At 34.4% G+C, this 19,201-nt stretch overlaps 1 protein-coding gene across 1 annotated transcript; it reads left to right on the forward strand.

Annotated features, from left to right (window-relative positions):
- The first annotated feature begins 688 nt into the window (after positions 1-688).
- Positions 689-15,065, forward strand: mtpap (mitochondrial poly(A) polymerase). The gene is made up of 9 exons (XM_021480322.3): positions 689-868; positions 1,068-1,228; positions 1,320-1,547; positions 1,769-1,993; positions 8,172-8,380; positions 10,862-11,088; positions 13,307-13,399; positions 13,573-13,646; positions 14,155-15,065. The coding sequence occupies exons 1-9, from the start codon at positions 715-717 to the stop codon at positions 14,524-14,526; spliced, it is 1,743 nt and encodes a 580-aa protein (XP_021335997.3). The 5' UTR covers positions 689-714; the 3' UTR covers positions 14,527-15,065.
- Positions 15,066-19,201: the final 4,136 nt, after the last annotated feature.

Below are 19,201 nucleotides of genomic sequence, written 5' to 3' on the forward strand. Positions count from 1 at the left end.
GAACTTGATTGACCTCCAACTCCATGACTCTCTAGAAGTAATTAGACACAGTGTAATGCTTTACTGTACTGTATAATTATGTATTGAACGCCAGGTTTATTGAGTAGTTTACTGCAAAACACACTGTGTATAGTAAAGTAATCACTGTATTGCATAACCTTACCTCGACGTATTGGTGACGAAGTTCTGTAATGTGCTTACTGTTTCTTTCAAAAACCTCATGAGTCCACTTTTAGAACATACAGTATGATCATGTGATTTGAAAAACCTCAACATATGAGTGTGCTTCCTATATGGGAATCTGCTGTGATATGTATGTGATATACTGTTTACTTTGGCTTTAGCCTATATAAGTTTTGTTTAGAACATGGTGTTATCTGTTCTGACATACTGTGTTAAAGCATTTGTAAATTTAACTGTAAAATGACATTGTTTTGCTCTTGGTTGTGCTTGTGTGTAAAATAAGTTCAAGCATTTTAAATTTGTGTTAACTGGATGCATTTTGTGTCAAAGCAAAATGTGTTAATTGTATAGCCCACTAAGACGGATGTTGTGCTAACCGTGTTAAAAGTTTAGGAAACTTGTTAAATGTATTGAAAAAAGTGTCATAGCCATTGTAAAAACCTGAAATTCAGTTTTGGCGTTCGACACGGTATGTCCAATCGCAGCCACCGTAGAGCCAACTTCTGCGCTTGCGCCCGTCTCAAATCAACAATGGCGGCCTCCCTCGGCGTGTGTAGGTTACATTTTAGAAGTTTAGGAGGTCTTGATAGATTTTGTCTCGGATTGGAACCTCAAACGCAAAGAAGATGTACGTCAACTATACCAGCAATCAAAACCCCGACCGGGAGCAAGACCGCAGACTTCGGTAACATTTTTATTCTTGTATATCTGTAAGCATGGCATTTACTAACTGACTTTAAAACAGACTTGACAGCTGCAAAATGTATTCGCGTTGTCATAGTATTTACAAAATAACTACAAAGTTGTCATCTAATGGTGTAACTAGCGATGTAGTTGACATGTGGATGACCAAACACCAAGTCTTTGCGTTTTTATCTCAAAAGTGAAGAAGAGTAAAACATTTCAAGCAATCCAAGAGGAGCGACGAGAACAAGCTGAAAGATCTGTTTTAATCAGCTGTCCTGCTAAATTCAGCGAAAAGAAGTTTTTAGATTTCTTCTCCAAGCATGGGACAGTCAACAAGCATTTCTTCTACAACAGTTTTGTAAGTGTGGCAGAGCTATTGCAAGTCATTTTATCTCAATTCAGCTGAGTGATGTTGTGAACTGTTGTTTTTAATCTGCTTTGTTTTTTAGGGTGCGTATGCGGTAGTTGAATTCTCCAATAAAGAGAGCATAGCCTCGTTGAAGGAGAGCACAGGTATACCAGCTGTTGATCATGAAGCTGCAGTGCCTTTTAAATCCCGGCTGCTGTCGCTGAAATGGCCAGGCATTCAGTCAAGCAACTATCCCACGCCAAATTTTAAGGAGCAATCCCCTCCGAACATCGGTGACATTTCCAATCTGCTCTTGCAAAAGCACAGTGTAAGTCTTCCCTGATAAAAGTTGTTTTTCTTTTCACCCCAAAACTGAAATGTATTCCATCAAAGCTCTCAGGGATATGGCAGCATCTCAGATCAAAGCCAGACAAACTTTATAATTGTGTTTAGGATTTATTTATTACATTTTTCTTTGTTTGTTTTACGTGTGATAGTTAAAAGTTTCAGTATTGCTGAGAGTAATCGTCTTCTCATTTATTTCCACAGGTAGATGAGCAGCTTCGATGTTTGACAGAGACTTTACAGCTTACAGAGGAAAACATAAGTCTGCGCTTCCTTGTCTGTTCTCTGCTTGGAGACATAGCTGGAGCATACTTCCCAGAATGCATCATTAGGCCTTTTGGTTCTACTGTAAACAGCTTCGGCAAACTTGGCTGTGATGTTGACATGATTCTGGATCTAGACGGCATATATGCACGAAGCCAGAAAAAGGTCAGTGCAGTGAATGGGTAGAATAATCTAAACCTGTATATTCAATCAAAATGAAAAATTCTGTCATTATTGATTGCATGTCATTTTTTTAACCTGTTTGAATTTCTTTCTTCCGTGGAACACTATATACATACTAGGGATGTGCGGAGCAGCCGGTATTTGTATTTGTATTTGTTGAGGGGGGAAAAGTATTTGTATTTGTATTTGTATTTGTATTCGAGTAAAATTCAAAATGGCGCAAAAATATATATTTTTTTCTATTACACTTCTAATTTACGTTATAGTGAAAGAATTGTTTAATTATACCCATTATATAAATTATAGACATGCAATATTGGTTGTTGTTTTTGAACATGTGATAAGAAATGTCATTGAAAAGAAAATAACATAGAAGCCATTATCTCATCCATGGTTAAACCAACAACTAATAAAATACCATTGTGAATATTATGAACCCCACCACCACCGTTCTTGTTGAAGGACACTGAATAGACAGAATAAAACCAAAAAATACTTCAAAAAACTGTTCTTCTTCTGAAAGAACTTCTTTCCAATGCACAGAATTCCAAAAACTAAAATTAACTAAATAAATCTAAATAAAACTCTGCCTGGGAGATCTGACAGAACAAAAGTATTCTATATAATACTAAAAGATACAGCCCTGCTATTGTCATCTGCCTGCCACAAAACAGACACAAAGTTTTTTTTTTTTTTACTTTTTTATGTTTGAAACTGACTTGCTGGGGCAGAATGTGGCTGTGTTGATGGTTTGGTGCTTGTGGAGGATTTAGCAGAACATAGCTGTGCTGATTGAGGGGATTGATGCTTGTGGGGGGTTCACAGACAGTATCAGGAGAGGATGCTTTTAGTGCATGTGATAATACATTACATAGAAGGTTGCGCGGTGGCACAGTGAGTAGCACTGTCGCCTCACAGCAAGAAGGTTGCTGGTTCGAGCCTCGACTGGGTTCTCCCCATGTTGGCGTGGATTTCCTCCGGGTGCTCCGGTTTCCCCCACAGTCCAAACACATGCAATACAGGTGAATTGGGTAAGCTAAATTTTCCCTATTGTATGTGTGTGAAAGAGAGTGTATGGATGTTTCCCAGTGCTGGGTAGCAGCTGGAAGGGCAGCCACTATGTAAAACATATGCTGGATAAATTGGTGGTTCATTCCACCGTGGCAACCCCAGATTGAAAAAGGGACTAAGCCGAAAAGAAAATGAATGATTATGGATAGAAGATGTTGACAGATGTTTAATATCTCTGCCTCTGCTGATTTCACTTTTGCACATATTATACAGTATCAGTTTGTTTTATCTGCAGCACCACTGACTGTAAAATGCTTCCACACAGAACCTCAAGTTTTATTTTTTTTTACTGGTGGAGGACCAAGAAATGGCTCAGCAGCACTCTCACTCTTTTTCATGGTGCCCAAATGTATTTGAGGAGTTTCAAGTTAATAAAAAGTGACGGGAAGCTATGCTAAGGTTAACTAGCCTATAGCATATATCTTGCTGTCTGCAAAAGACAGTTATTTAGACGTACCATATAACTCCCATAAGTGCATACTATTCGACACAACTGCAAAAGCATCGTTTTAACCTTTATAAACGAACGTTAACGTTACTCTGTCAACAGTCTATTGTCTAAATTACCGCGCTAACAGAGCTAACGTTGCGTAAACAGAGCACCCGATTGCAAACTTTAAAAATGCAGCGTAATGGAAAATCCCGAACAAACTCCGCTACAAGTTTATAAACTGCATCTGGAACCCAATTAAGGTACAAAAAAAAAAAAAGCTTGCGCCAGAGACCTTTTACCTCCGCCCCGCCCTCCGACTGAGCGTCCGTCCGTCTCTCTCTCTCTCTCTCTCTCTCTCTCTCTCTCTCTCTCTCTCTCTCTCGCTCTCTCTCTCTCTCTCTCTCTCTCTCTCGCTCTCTCTCTCACTCATGCACTGTGGTCTCAGGAGGAAACGCTGCTTTTTGATATAGTGTTTTTCTTGCTCCCGAATACAAATAATTTTTCAAGTATTTGTTCGAAATAAGTATTCGTAAAAACACGCTATTCGTGCCTTTCCGAATACCGTATTCGGGTTCGGCTCCACTCTTAATACATACATACATACATACATACATACATACATACATACATATATATATATATATATATATATATATATATATATATATATATATATATATATATATATATATATATATATATATATATATATATATATATATTAGGGGTGTAACGATACACTCAGCTCACGATACGATGTGTATCACGATATAACGTTCACGATTCGATATGTATCACGATATTTGGAATAATAATTGAAAATTTAACTGAAATGCAAATTTTACCAAGTAAACTATTTCTTATGTGTTTCTTTTGTTTCAACTTGTTAAACTGAACCTTCTTTAATAAAATAAATTAAACAGGCCTGTCTCTGGAAAATAAAACAATTAAAAAACTTCTTTAAAAATATTATTGAAATGACAGAGACAAAATTAAGGAACAATTTAAGTAAAGGTGCAAAAAAAAAAGCTTTCTATTCAATTGAATTTAACAGTGAGAGCTTAAGGCTTTGCTTGGTCACTTGCGTTTTTTGTGTGTGCAAAAAAAATCCACATTTCCAGGTAATCAGCAGTTCTATAAAATAATCCTGATCTGATGTGTATCTGTCTGAGAGGTTTTTTATGGATGGCTGTCTTCATGTTGGGCATGATGAGTGACAGGGTGGCTGTCTTTTCATTACACAGGACAGTCGTGGCTCTTTTCAGCAGTTTAGGCAGGTTTACAATTTCTTCTCTGTACTCAAAAGGGTTAATGCTCGTCGTAATCATAACTCTAAAATGCGAGATGATTGTTTAAATAATGTGTATGTTTTCGGTTTCATTTCCACTGCTGTTCATGCTTCCCACGCGGCTCCTGAACGATCACTCTGTTCCACAAACTGAATGTTGTTTACTATTTTATTACCTGTTCGTCACAACCTGCAGGTTCTGTTCACTGAAGCAGACGCGCGCGTATGGCAAGCCGTTTTAGCATTTAAACCTTTGTTCTGACTATCCATAAATATATTTAATTCATATTTATTTAAATTCATTTAGAGATATCTCTAATTACAATTGTGACTAGTCAAAATTCATTTAGAGATATCTGCAAATATTTTTCAATGGAAGTCAATGGAGGAATATGACTAGTCATATATTTGCAGATATCTCCAATCTGATTTCTTACTAATACAAGTGTAATTGCAGATATCTCTAATTGACATTCTGACTAGTCGAATTATAATTATGACTAGTCAAAATATAATTAGAGATATCTTTAAATATATTTATGGATAGTCAGAACAAAGGTTTAAATGCTAAAACGGCTTGCCATACGCGCGCGTCTATCTGCCCTCTGTAGTAACAGCTCACGGTCAGCTCACGTCATGTGTGATTTTGCGGCCGCCAATACATCATTATATGAAGACAGAATGATATTTTAGGGTGAATTGTACCTTATAAATACAGTATGTGACTCTTTCAGAAGGCTTTTTAGAAGGTATCCATGTCGCTGTGCAAAGCATGTAAATCACTGTGAAGACTAAAACTTAGGCTATGTTTGACCCAGTATGCGTGTCAAAAGCGGACGAGTCTAAAGCAATGACTGTACAACCGAAATGTTGCCAGACGTCTGATTTTGAGAGGATGGGCCATCCTTTATTTCAGCTCCACTCATCTTGGTCTGCTAACATTACTGCTGCTGCAATCTGAACTCACGTGCGACAGCAGGTGGAACGTAGCTCACGTGCAAACAGCTCAACTAATAAGAGAAAACGGACGTCATATCGTAATCAAATCGTCATAACGCCACGATGCATATTGTGACATTTTTGCATCGCAATAAATCGTACAACGATAAATCGTTACACCCCTAATAATATATATATATATATATATATATATATATATATATATATATATATATATATATATGTATGTATGTATGTATATTAAGAGTGTTTCATCGAAACATCTTCTATAGTGTTACATCTGTTATTAAGAGTTAGTTTTGGAGCCACAAACTCGTTCACGCTTGGTGATTGAAAAAGGACTGGACCAATAAACGGTATTATATCGAATCGCAATAAAATTTATGTCAATAACAATAAAAAGCCCAGGACTTTTTTCACTCTATATTGACCTAAGAGCCAATCACACAGCAGAAATATGCAACAGTGGGAATCTAAAAGTGTGTTGATATTAGAGGTTTATTGAAAATTTATCAGCCAAAAATATGTTAAGCCATTTAATAGACCCTTTAATTTTTGTGTTAATGGAAACATTAACAACTGATATCAAAATGTATATCATTATCATCCAATATGGAAAATAATTATTGAGATTGCATTTTTGTCATATCGCCTAGCCCTAGTTTGAATCCCTCTCTTTCGTCCACTTGGTAACCTTTCTCAAATTTTCGAGGGCAGAGTCAGTTGTATGTGTGTTTTGTTTTTGTTCTTTCTAAACTTTTGAAATAAGATAATTACATTTACTTATGAATATATGAGGAGATTATTGAAAATGACATGAAGAGCAGCACCTTTTTTCTCTGATAGCTGCAAAACAATTCTGAACACTTTCGATTTGCTACATTTGGCTTTTCATATTAACTTTTTTTGCCTGCAAACCAAACAAATAATTACAGACAGCATAGCTTAAATACTTTGTGGTTAGCATACTTAAAAAGACATTCTGTAATGCTTAAGAATTAGATCAGTAGACCAAGTAGACTGTGTCTAGTTAAAAGCATTCAACCACAAATGCATGTCTAAGTGAGAAAGATGTTGGAAGTTGAAAATGTTTTAGACCCCCTTTTTACCTGTATTTTTGCATTTTTCTGTGAACTATCTTTTAATGTACATTTTAAAAGAGTAATTTAACAAAAAATTAGCCAAATTTGAGAAATTTCCCCAAATAAAATGAGCATTACGTTAGTTTACTTTTTTCAAAATAAAGACAAAAATATAAATGATGCAAACTGAAGTACAGAAGTCTATGCAGTTATATTTAATGATTAAATCTTATGAACAAATTTTGTAGATGAGGGCAAAATTTCATTTCATCTGATATTTGGAGCTAAATTAGATTAGCATATATAGTATTTTAGAAATAAGCCAGCATTATTATGATTTAAAAAGTTATTTTAGAAATAAGGTAGCATTATTATGATTTTTTCTATACACAGAGATTGGAATAATAAGGTAATTGTAACCTTTTTAATATGGCACATTTTTATCTTAAGGTACCATATAGTTTATTTCCAAGATAATATAATCTGCCTCCAAGATAAGTTGTTAAATTTGAAACAGTTTCAGAGTCGTCAAAAACTAAATTAGTTTTTTTCAGAGATTGAGATTTTTGTAATACATTTTGAGTTATTGCAAGTTAAGTTTTGGCAAATCTCATATATCATAATTAAACATATAAGCTGCCATCTTTTTTTTTTACCCACCTCTAAATTGACACCAAGCCCAATTTTCACTTCCATCTTCAAACTGGTTGATTACTTCATCGCAGCCAATATTTTATATCGACCAATATCATATATATTCATTTACACTTTCTTGATGATTTATGTTTGTCTTTTATCAGAAATGTATTTATTTTTTAAAAACTGATTCAGAACTGGTCCGTCGGCACAGCTTCAGCAGTGTTGTTTGCTGCCAAAGTTGGGAATTTCTCAACTTTTCAAATGCCAACGGAATCATCAGCCAATCAGATTGCTTTATGCAAATACCCAGCTCAGACAGTAGCCGATTGTGGACTAATTTCATTGGCTGGCGCTGCTATGATGATCGCGTCAGCCCCAACTTCAGACACGCCCTCAGTCATGCGTTAACGTTGAAGCCTCCAGTGAATCGGGCATTAGTATTTAATTAATGGTTTGTATTTAATTAATGGTCAGAGTTGAATTGTTGTTTGTATTGTAGTTCATATGAAGTTTTATGTTTTTTTTTTCATGCATTAGTCTTAAAATTATATAACTGAATAATGAATTCTCCTTTAAAACATTCCTTTAAGCATTACATTTGTAATGACAATAGATTGCGTTTGATTTAAATTTTTTAAACCTTTTTTTCCCCAAGTCCATTAATTGTTCAGCCATGTTTAAAAACAGGGCTCGGGACTGTCTCTGGAGTACCAGGTGAAGACAGGGCCATCAGAGCGGGCTGTGACACAGAGTATCCTCTCAGTCGTTGGAAAATGTGTGGACCAGTTTGGCCCTGGATGTGTGGGAGTCCAGAACATTCTCCAAGCACGATGTCCTATTGTCCGCTTTGCTCATCAGCCTTCTGGCTTTCAGTGCGATCTTACAGCCAACAACAAGTAACGTTCTCTTAATAATGTTATCACATAATCCACATATACACAAACTCCATCTTGAAATAATACACTGTCAGAAGCTAAGAAGGCAAGCCATAGTTTATCTCTGTAAAAAGTGTTGTGTGGGCTGTCAGCTTGTTTTCTCAGTCCCATTTACACTTCCCTAAAACAAAGGTCACTCTGACGCTTCCTTTTAGAATGTGACACTCCAGTACTGCAGTGAAACTTGCTCAGCTTTTTTTGTTATTCTGGGTCCCCTGTTGAAGGGGAGGGATATTCCCAGATGTATGCAGTATGCAAGCATATGTGCATAATGAGAAACCCACAGCGTTGTAGTCTTTGAAGCATTTATTTTAAAGGATGTGTGAACAAAGTAGAATGACTAATGAATGCAGCCTGCTAAACATGAAATGCAATTACTTATAGAAAGTTGATAAAAAGGGTTTTTATATGCAAGTTAATCTTTGTTTTTACACATTTTTACACTTGTTAAAAAAACACCATACGGGCACACAGATCAACTTTGACCCTTGTGTACTGTTCAAATTGACTACCTTTTTTATGTTTAAGGCTGTATTTGCCCAATTAACTTTAATTATAATCACATTTTTGATTACAAAGCGATGACACATAATAATCATGCATTCTTGATTGTTGGTATTTTTCCCTCTTGGGAGGGGGTAGAAGTTTTTATTTTTACTTTCGATCATCAGTTGGCAAAATTAACTTTTTAGACAGGCATGTGCAAAAAAAGTTTCTGTCTTTTATATGGACACTATGCTCCATATAACCATATAATTTTTATCCAGAAAAAAAGCTTTTTTTTTTTGCACTGCAACTTCTGATAAAATGTACAAATGAATAAATTTACCTCTTCTCAACAGGGACAACCAACTACATGCTTATATGGTGTCATGGATTTGCAATCCAAAAATGTCATTATAACGTAAGTCAATGGGGCAAAAACACCCCCCAACACAACAAAAGGGTAGTAAATTTGCCTGGAGTCTATTGTTGGATTTTTTAAATGTTTAAAGACCCTTTCCCAAAATATGTCAAACTGTGTTAATTTCGTTGACGAAAAAGTTTCGTCATAATATTTGTGACAAAAGTTTCTATCAATGAAAACTGGACGATAACTAAATAAAAATTAAGTGATGATGACTACAACTATATTAAAATATACTGACCTTTTCGTTGACTAATAAAAATGATACAAGAATGTGATTGGGGACGTTTTTTTGGAAATTTTCCTATCAGAATTAATCTTGGTGTGAGATGCATGAGGCACACACACAATTGAAAAGTAACTGATCCACAATTGACACTGGATGCGATTACATCTTTATAAGAGTAGAGTAGATGGTCGACTAAAACCTTATGAAATTTAGTCGACTAAAACTAATATGATTTAGATCACTAAAGTATGACTAAAACTAAAATGGAATTTTAGTCAAAAGACTAAAACTAAATCAAAAATTGCTGTCAAAATTAACAAATGTTTTATTTTAAAGGCTAGGCTGTTAAAAAAAGATTTGTTAGTAAAAATCTATTTACTAAAACAGAGAAAGTTGTGGCCAAATTGAGACTCCAACTCACCGTAGAGTGGATGACACCCTTCAAAATAGCACATACAGGTAAAATATTTGTTACATTTTATTTCTGTAAATTTACTTATCATTAAGCATTTCAAAACGTACATGATTTTAAGCTAAAACTGCTGTACTTGGTGCATAGGATTGTTGGTTTAATTATATGAATCGCCATGGACTAGGTTTTAGCTAAATAACCTTCTTAATGTTTAGCTAGTAATCAAATATATATTAAATGACTGGTAAAGTCTGTTTTAAATAACTTTACACACACAGCATTGTTAGTTTACAAAAAAATCAAGCAAACATAATCCTGTTGCACTACTATGCTTTGGTTTTATTGTAAAAAACAAGAAAACATGTTAAATGAGAATCTGAAATATTTTATTGCATACTTAAAAAAAAAAGATGATTTAGTATGCAAAAATGTTTTATTTTGAATATATTTTAAAATAAATTGGTGTTAAACTTGATATTTTCAGATTTTCATAGTATATGTATTCATCCCAGTACTTTTACTATAAACCGACATACCATTTGGTAAAGGTTCATATTTCAGAAATTATGGGATGTGTTGAAAAAAATACATTGAGTGTGTTAAATAGCGACATTAGTTTTTTTTTTTTTTTTTTTTTTTTTTTAGTTAAAGGGCCAGTTAAAGGGATAAAGCTGATCTGTGTGCCCCTAGTGGGTTTCCGAAGTAAAAGTTTCTTAAAATGTAATAATTGTAAAAAATACTCGTGTTCTATTTTTGGTTAAAAAAGAAAGTACCAACTTAAACTGACACTAAAAAGATTATAATAATTTCTCCGTGAATAACCTCTGTGAAACTGTAATGGTGGGATGGGGGTTTTGGACTAATTATATTGGGTTTTGTTTCTCTCATATGCAGGGTGGCGATGAAAAGTTCAGAGCTGCTTTTTCTATATGGGCATCTGGACCCTCGTGTTCGGCATCTGGTTTTTAGTGTGCGGTGCTGGGCTCGGGCTCATAGCATCACAAGCAGTATACCTGGAGCATGGATAACCAACTTCTCGTTAACAGTCATGGTAGTGTTCTTTCTACAGCAGAGGAGTCCTGCCATGCTGCCCACACTGGACCGTCTGAAAGAACTAGCAGGTATAATACAATTGTACTTTTATAGCAGTGACTGGTCAGATTCAGAGAAGCTGAAATTTGAGAATTAAAAGATAAACAATCAGAAATCAATCCAAAACTGAAGAATAGATATACAATTGTAGTCAGAATTATTAGCCCCCGTTATTTTTTTTTTAAATTTTTTGTTTAACAGAGATTTTTTTCAACACATTTCTAAACATAATAGTTTTAATAACTCATCTCTAATAACTGCTTTTATATTTTTCATGATGACAGTAAATATTATTTTACGAGATGTTTTTTAAGACACTTCTCTACAGCTTAACGTGACATTTAAAGGCTTAACTAGCTTAATTAGCTGAACTAGGCAAGTTAGGGTAATTAGACAAGTTATTGTATAATGATGGATTGTTCTGTAGACTATTGAAAAAATAGATTAAAGGGGCTAATAACATTGACCTTAAACTGTTTTTTTTATCTAAAAAACTGCTTTTATTCTATCTGAAATAAACAAATACGACTTTCTCCAGAAGAAAAAATATTATCAGACATAGTGTGAAAATTTCCTTGCTCTGTTTAACATGAATTGGAAAATACTTTAAAAAATAAAAAAAAAATAATAATAATTGAAAGGGGGCTTATAGGTCTGACTTACACTGTATATTTTTTACTTGTATAGAGAACAGTGAGTTAAGAGTTGCTAGTGTACATATTTTGTTTGTCATGTGACTGATTCATCTTTATTTCTGTAGCACTTTTAAAATGTATATTGTGTCAAAGCAGCCTAACATGAAAGATTGTAGTAAATTAAAACCGTGTCAGTCCAGTTTTCTCAGAGTTTAGGTTTAGTTCAGTTCAGTTTGGTTTAATTTTTACACCTGAGAGTCCAAACACTGAAGAGCAAATCCATTGATGCACCATAATATACTGTACATGCAATCCAGCATCAATGATTCATGACATTTATGACTTGTATCACCCGTTTATCAATGCAGCATATTTTATAAATTCAAAAAAATACCACATAGGTTTATTTGTTGCTGCTCAGTACATTCCATTTATTAAAGAAATATGTTGTTTGGTAATTTTATATAATTTGCAAAATAAATATATACATAATTACCCAAAATTGTAACAAATAAGCTGTTTAAACCTGTGAATGATTTAGTCAGCACCTTTCTGTTTATATATATATATATATATATATATATATATATATATATATATATACATTTTTTTTTCTGCTTTGATGAGAGGAGTAGAATTCCTCTACGTAATTTGCAAGATGCATTGTAAAATCCTGTGGCTACTCCTTTGACCAGACAGTGTACAATCACAAAATTGATTTAACAAGCTCAAATATATATTATTAAAGCATTTAACAGTGATACATGCATGATCTAGACAAAACAAGTCACAGAAAAAAATAGCCATATTATTATAAACTTTTAAATCTTATTAACATGAGGCTGTTGGTGCAAGTTGTCAAGTTGTGTGTGTACTTTGCCAGTTTAACATGTCTTATTTTCAAATATACCCATCCAATAGCATTACAAGAATGAAAAATATTATCTGTTGTGAAAATGTGGTCAAAGAAAGAAAACTGTTGTATAATTACAACAGTGTGCGTTAAAGAGTTATAGGTTTGTGGTATAATACAACAATGTGTTTTTATTTTTTAAAAAGTTGTTGTTAATGTAATTGTTACTTATTTACATATCTAGCTATGATGAGTTTAAGAGGCAGAAATTTGAACAAATAAATATAACCATAAATATAAAACAAAATGGCATAATGGTACATTAATACTTAGAATTTGCTAAATACATTCACACATCCTGAGTAATAAACACATTCTTGCCAGGTTAATAGAAATGTCACAAAATATACAAGTTGTTTTTCCCTCGCTGTTTATTTTAATTAACTTTAAAAAATATATATGATATTGTGTAACTGGACCATGATAATCGGACAGTTAATTATGGTGACTAAAAGAGTAGTGCTCTTATGAGAGACTGCTTTCTCATTGTCTGTGACCCTGAGTATAATAACGCGGCATACATCACGCTTATATGGCTTTCCTCTGAGTCAACTGTCTGCACACAATTATTGTTTCTCATCTGCCAGGGTCAAGAACACGGATGCCACAATAGTGATGCAGAATCCATTTCTGTGGAAGGACACTTACATTAAATTTATGTTTTGTGTGTCTGTGTGTGTGCGCGCGCGCTCTTTCTAGGACCGTCGGATAAGTGTGTCATTGAGGGCAATGACTGCACTATTGTCAGTGACCTTAGCAAGATTGCACTGCAGAAGAACACAGACACGTTAGGTAAGTGGGGCACATGGATTGTTTTTATTATTTGCACAAACATAATGAAAGGCTTTCTGTTTTCACCCTTGGAAGGATGCTTTTATAAATGTGTTTATTTTACTGATTGGTAATAGCAATGCTGTTTATTTTTCCTTTGGTATTTTTGGTGATTTTATTTTTGTCTTGCACAGAAAAACTGTTGCAGGAATTCTTCGAGTTTTATGGCAATTTCCCCTTCAACAAGGCATCGATCAATATTAGGAAGGTGAGTCATCCACTGATGACACGTGCATGCATGCGCAAACTCCCAGAGGACAACGCTCGTGGCCTTATTAGAAGTATCACAAATGGCCACCAGAGGGCAGTGTTTATTTGTAGTCAATCCAAGATAGTGTCTGGCACTGCAGTGAACACATTTGAGTATATTTGATTAAATAAAAATTAACTTTTTTTCTAAATTGTGTAAATATTTTCACTGCAAATTAATGAAAATGATGTGGTAAAATTTACTCTTTTTGCTGTTAAATTACTAAACTTGGAGATTCAAAGGCTACTAGTACCTTTGAAAGTCATAAAAAGGTGTATATATATAGGCAAAAAATAATACCTTGACATTAAACAAAACAATAGTCTGAATGCTGTTAAAACGTCTGCTATAATGTTAATATTTATGTGGACTATCCCTTTAAATGTAAGATTCCAAAATAAACTGTTTAGTTACCATCTTTAAGACCCTAAAATATGAAATATTCTGCTTTTATCTCTTTCACCAGGGAAAGGAGCAGTCCAAACCGGAGGCAGCAGCTTTGCACATACAGAATCCATTTGAAGCCACTCTAAACGTTAGCAAGAACGTTAATGCAGCGCAGTTAGAACGTTTTGTGAAGCTTTGTCAAGAAAGTGCTTGGCTATTCCAGCAGAAGGAAAATCTTGAGCCAGGTTCTACCCAGTCGAATGGGTCTGTCTCGCCGTGGGGGTTCGCTGCTCTTCTCGCCCCTTCAGTCGCCTCAGGAACCGGGGTGAAGAGTCGCAGGAAGAAAAAAACAGAACCTGCTAGCTCACGAATAAAGAACCTGTTAGACTCTCTGAAGATTAAAGGTGGTGAAACTGTTGCAAAGAAGGGAAGTGCAAACTCTAGTAGGTGATGCGGTCAATAAATCTCACTCACCCTGAAGGAAAAGGACCAGATATATATATATATAAAAACTGACTAACTTGTCCTAAGGGGGAAACAGATGTGTAGTTTGTGTTTTTCTACAGTAAGAATCTGTAAGTCTTTTAAGAGCAGTTAAAACTAAGCTCAGCCTCCTTTTCACTAAAGTATTTCACATGAAAGAGAAACTTTGTAGATCCCAACATGATATAACATCGAAAGAGGTCCACTGTGGTTTTTGACTCTTAGGGAAAAGAAGCCTAATGGTTGTTGTGTCGATCTGATAACTGCAATCATTACAGCCTCCGCAGAACCTCTGAACACTAAAAGGTTTGCATGGAACCAATATGATTTGTTAGATCACACACGCTCCCATCATCGTTTCTGCTCTATCATACTAATACAGTGGCCCCATAACTTTATGTAAAAAAAGAAATCAAGTCAGGTTGTCATGTCAGTGTCAAGATTTTGAGAAGTACAAGAAGTATAAACTACTGTACATAAATGTTTTTATAAAATATTAAAACAAAATAATTACAATCAGATCATCACTGTTTGTTTTATTCTTAGGCCTTTTATTTTTAACTTCATTCCTAAATATACGTTCCTGAGTATTTTTAATTAATACAATATAATTTATTTGTTGCAATTATGGCTTTCTCAGAATTTTATTTAATTGTTTCTTTCTTACACCATGAACATATCTGGCTCGATTGGGATATTAAAAATACTTAATCTATCAATGAAATGGCAGCAACTCTGTGCATATTGGACTGGTCAAAGCGATTTGCTGTAGGTAAAACTGAGCATCGGCATGGGGAAGATAGTTGAATTAAAATGTTAGTTTACAGAACTGTTATTAGTTAGTTACTCTGTTAGAAATTACTCACTCTAGTCGTCCCAGTCCACTGACACCTTCACTAGTTTTCAGACCTTCACTAGTTTTCTCTGGGAGCTTAGTATAGTTGAACAATTAAATGCACATTGCATGTTTTGACTACAAATTTGGTTCCTTTCCTGAACTTTGAACGTCTCGGGACCATTGCTGTATATGGAAGGTCAGAGAGATCTTGGATTTTTTCTTAAATATCTTGATTTGTGTTCTGAGGATGAACAAATGTCTTACGGGATTGAACAACACAAGGGTGAGTAATTAATAACAGAATATACATTTTTGGATGAACTAATCCTTTAAGTGCTATGAATGTGGTTGATGATAGAAAGGCTATAGTAACATAAAACATTAGTTGCATTCAATGTCTGCAGAAGAGCATCTTTGAATGCACAGCTTGAAAACCTTGAAGCAGATGAGCTATAGACCATTTTAATTTGGTGATGTGATTGGCCCATGAACAGTTTCTGCTTGTTGTCAAACTTCTTACAACTGTAACAAGAAGCAATTCAGTCATAACTTAATGTTAAAATAGCTATCATAACATTATTTATCAATATGTGGCTCTTTTTGGATTTTTGGAAGCTTACCACCTTAGTATATTACAAAGCCATCTATTATAATGCACCTGTCCCAGTTTAAAAAAGGTAAATCCACCCAAATGTTTACTAGGAAGAATTTATAAATATGCAATGCAATCTACCAACTTACCAGTGTATACAGATGGTTCAAAGTCAGATGGACGAGTATATGCTGCAGCAGTGATTGGTTCAGAGTTTTTCAAAAAGAGTGTTCCCGGACAAAGCTCTATATTCACAGCTAAAGCTTGTGCACTGTTTTTACCTCTGTTACTAATAGAAAAAAAAAGCTGTTTACAAGCATTTTAATCAATGAAAACTGATCATTCTATCATTTTTAGTATAACCGAAAAAGTGGACCTTTTAATGAAAAAAGACTTTGGTATTATATTCTGCTGGATACCTGGACATATGGGATTCATTGGAAATGAATGTGCAGATAAAGCAGCTAAGGAAGCCCTACAGTTGGAGATTACAGAATGTAAAATACCTGTATCTGATGTTAAACCCATTTTAAATCTGTATATTAATAAGAAATGGCAAATGGAATGGGATGAATATTGGTATAACAAATTGTATGAAGTGAATCCATTTGAAAGAATGAAAGAAATAATTATGACTTTGAAAATAGACATGACCAGGTTGTACATACGAGATGTAGAATTGGACACTCAAGACTTACACATGCATGTTTATTAAAAGGGGAAGAAAAACCTATTTGTGACTTGTGTAAGAATATTTTGACGATAAAATGCATTTTAATAGAATGTTTATTTTAAATGATGTTAGAGAACGTTTTTATTCGGGAAATATTTAAAGTGAAATTTTATGTTTTTTTTTGTTTTGTTTGTTTTTATAATGTATGTTTAAGAAACTGATATAATTATATCATTATATAATTATATATTTATTATATGGTTTTGCCATGAATATAGCTATATTTTCGGAAGCTATAGAAATAAAAAATGTAAAACAGGAAATATATTGGGACCATTGTTTTTGTTTACATGCCTCAAAATAGTCTATAGAAACAAATCAGCAGATAGGTTACACCCATGTCGACTAAGAACAACAAACTAACTGCCTAAAATTCAAACTTGGCAAAAGTTTGGAAAAAAGTTGCCTTGTCTGATCTCATACAAAAGATGTGGTAAAAATAACATGAAAGCATGAATCCACCCTGACTGTTATCAATGGTTTAGTTATGTTGTGGTGTAATAGTGTAAGAAAAGTTTACTTGGCATTATTAGTTTGAGTTCTTAGTACTGACTAAACCACCTCTTGTGCAAGTTGCTAACTATGTCCATCAATTTATAACCACAATGTTCCCAATTGTCATGTATAAATTAAACCGGGTAACATGTAATGTTAAAAAGCTTTCAAATTAGTTGAGATTTCGTGTCATGGATGTGTAGCCAATACATCTGCCGCAACTTTTTGATGTTTTAAGGATTGTTTCTAACATCTTGTTTAATCCCTGCCTCAAAGATGGCAAAATGGGCAAGGTGTACCTAATAAAGGTGAGTGAAACTGCCTGTCGTGTTAGACTGACTTGCTTTACGTTTCATCTCACAATAACTAGTTTTATGCTTATTGTAGTGGATGAATGAATGATGACATGGGAAAGGTAAAGACCTTTATCACTTTGTTGGGGAGGGAAGGAAACCGATAGTGAGTTAATGGAAATAAAGGTGGAGTGTGTTGGCAAACAAAGAGGAAATGGGTGATTCGAGCCTGTATCCTTGGACAAGTACTACTCAGAAGAAAGCTCTAATGGGAGAGGATGAAAGAGTGTGAAGCGTCCCAGGAGTCCTGGGGCCTGTTTCAGTAAGGAGGTTTAAACAACTCTGAGTTTAAACTTGAACTCTGAGTTGATTTACCGAGAGATAAAAAACTCTGAGTTTTCGGTTTCAGAACAGCTGATCTGAGTTGGGTCAATCAACTTTGAGTAGACCAACTCAGAGTTAAGCGCGCACACCGTGACTATAAAAAGGCATTATCAATGGAGCGCAGACATTACGAGTGACTATGGCAACATCTTAAAAAAAAGAGATCAGCATTTCTTTCTCCAGCTGAATTTGATCTGCTCATGCAAAGTTATAGCAAATATGAGCGTATATATTTAATAAGAAGCAGCCATCAGTGAAACAGAGACAGGGTGGGAAAACAGCTGCCCAAGTTAATGCGTAATTTTAAATTTTAAGTATTTAAACATTTAAGAATAATAAAATAAGTAATGTAATCTGTGACGTTTATACCTTTTTTCTAAACTATTATACACTTTTATCAGTTTTAATAGATTTAACAGTGCACTTGTTATGTGTCTGCCTTTTTATTGATCAAGTGATAGAGGTTGATATAACATTAAGAAGGTAAGCAGTAATAAAATTATTTTTAGACAGAATAATAATCCCATTAATCTCTAACAGTACATGTCGAAGGTTAAGCTAATTATTTATGAAAAAAAAGGACAAGCCTCGTGCGTAACTTTGTTCTGTGTGTGACAAAAATGTAGGCAATAGCTGTGTTTCCATCAAAATTACATAAATTTGTGCAACACTGGAATAAAATAAAGCAGCGTTTTTATCCAAAGAGTCGAAGAGAACACAATCGTCACTTCCTGATTAACTTGCGCCAAATATCAACTGTAAAAACAGAATTACTGCGGTAGAAGAAGCAGCATCAATGATTTTTTTATTTAATTAATGTACCTGAGCCTCAGAAGACAATTGACACACAATGAACACGTGGGGGCGTTTGAAGCCAGACGCGCAGATCTTGACACGCTCCAGACGCTCGGAGGTCATTAATAATATACACTAATACTGAAACAGTAAAGACATTTTAGAATGACTAAAACAACATTTAAGATGTTCTGCAGTGTGCTCAGTCTGCTGGTTTGTCCTTTCACACACATTTTCATCATCATCTCTAACAAACTAATTTTTTAATGTACATACTGTAATTTGTTAAGTGCACTTCGTAGTTTATGCGCATCTTATCAAATAAAAGTTTAACCTACTCAGTTATGCACATGTTATATTATGCGTATTTTCAAAAGTTATGTTTCCATCAATCTTTTTTATGCACATCTCCAAAAGGAGCTCTAAAATAGGTGTGTGGAAATATAAGACTAATGCGAGAAATACCGCTTCATCTTTAAAAAGGGGAGGAGACCGACAGAAACTCAGAGTTTA

This window comes from Danio rerio, chromosome 12 (genome assembly GCF_049306965.1).
Source record: "Danio rerio strain Tuebingen ecotype United States chromosome 12, GRCz12tu, whole genome shotgun sequence".
Classification (NCBI taxonomy): domain Eukaryota; kingdom Metazoa; phylum Chordata; class Actinopteri; order Cypriniformes; family Danionidae; genus Danio; species Danio rerio.

Excerpts from the sequence above, each read along its gene's own strand:
- mtpap (XM_021480322.3), top strand. The coding sequence starts at position 715 with ATGGCGGCCTCCCTCGGCGTGTGTAGGTTACATTTTAGAAGTTTAGGA. Across the intron at positions 1,229-1,319 it reads ATTTCTTCTACAACAGTTTT|GGTGCGTATGCGGTAGTTGA; the intron begins GTAAGTGTGGCA and ends TTTGTTTTTTAG. Across the intron at positions 11,089-13,306 it reads CCGTCTGAAAGAACTAGCAG|GACCGTCGGATAAGTGTGTC; the intron begins GTATAATACAAT and ends CGCTCTTTCTAG.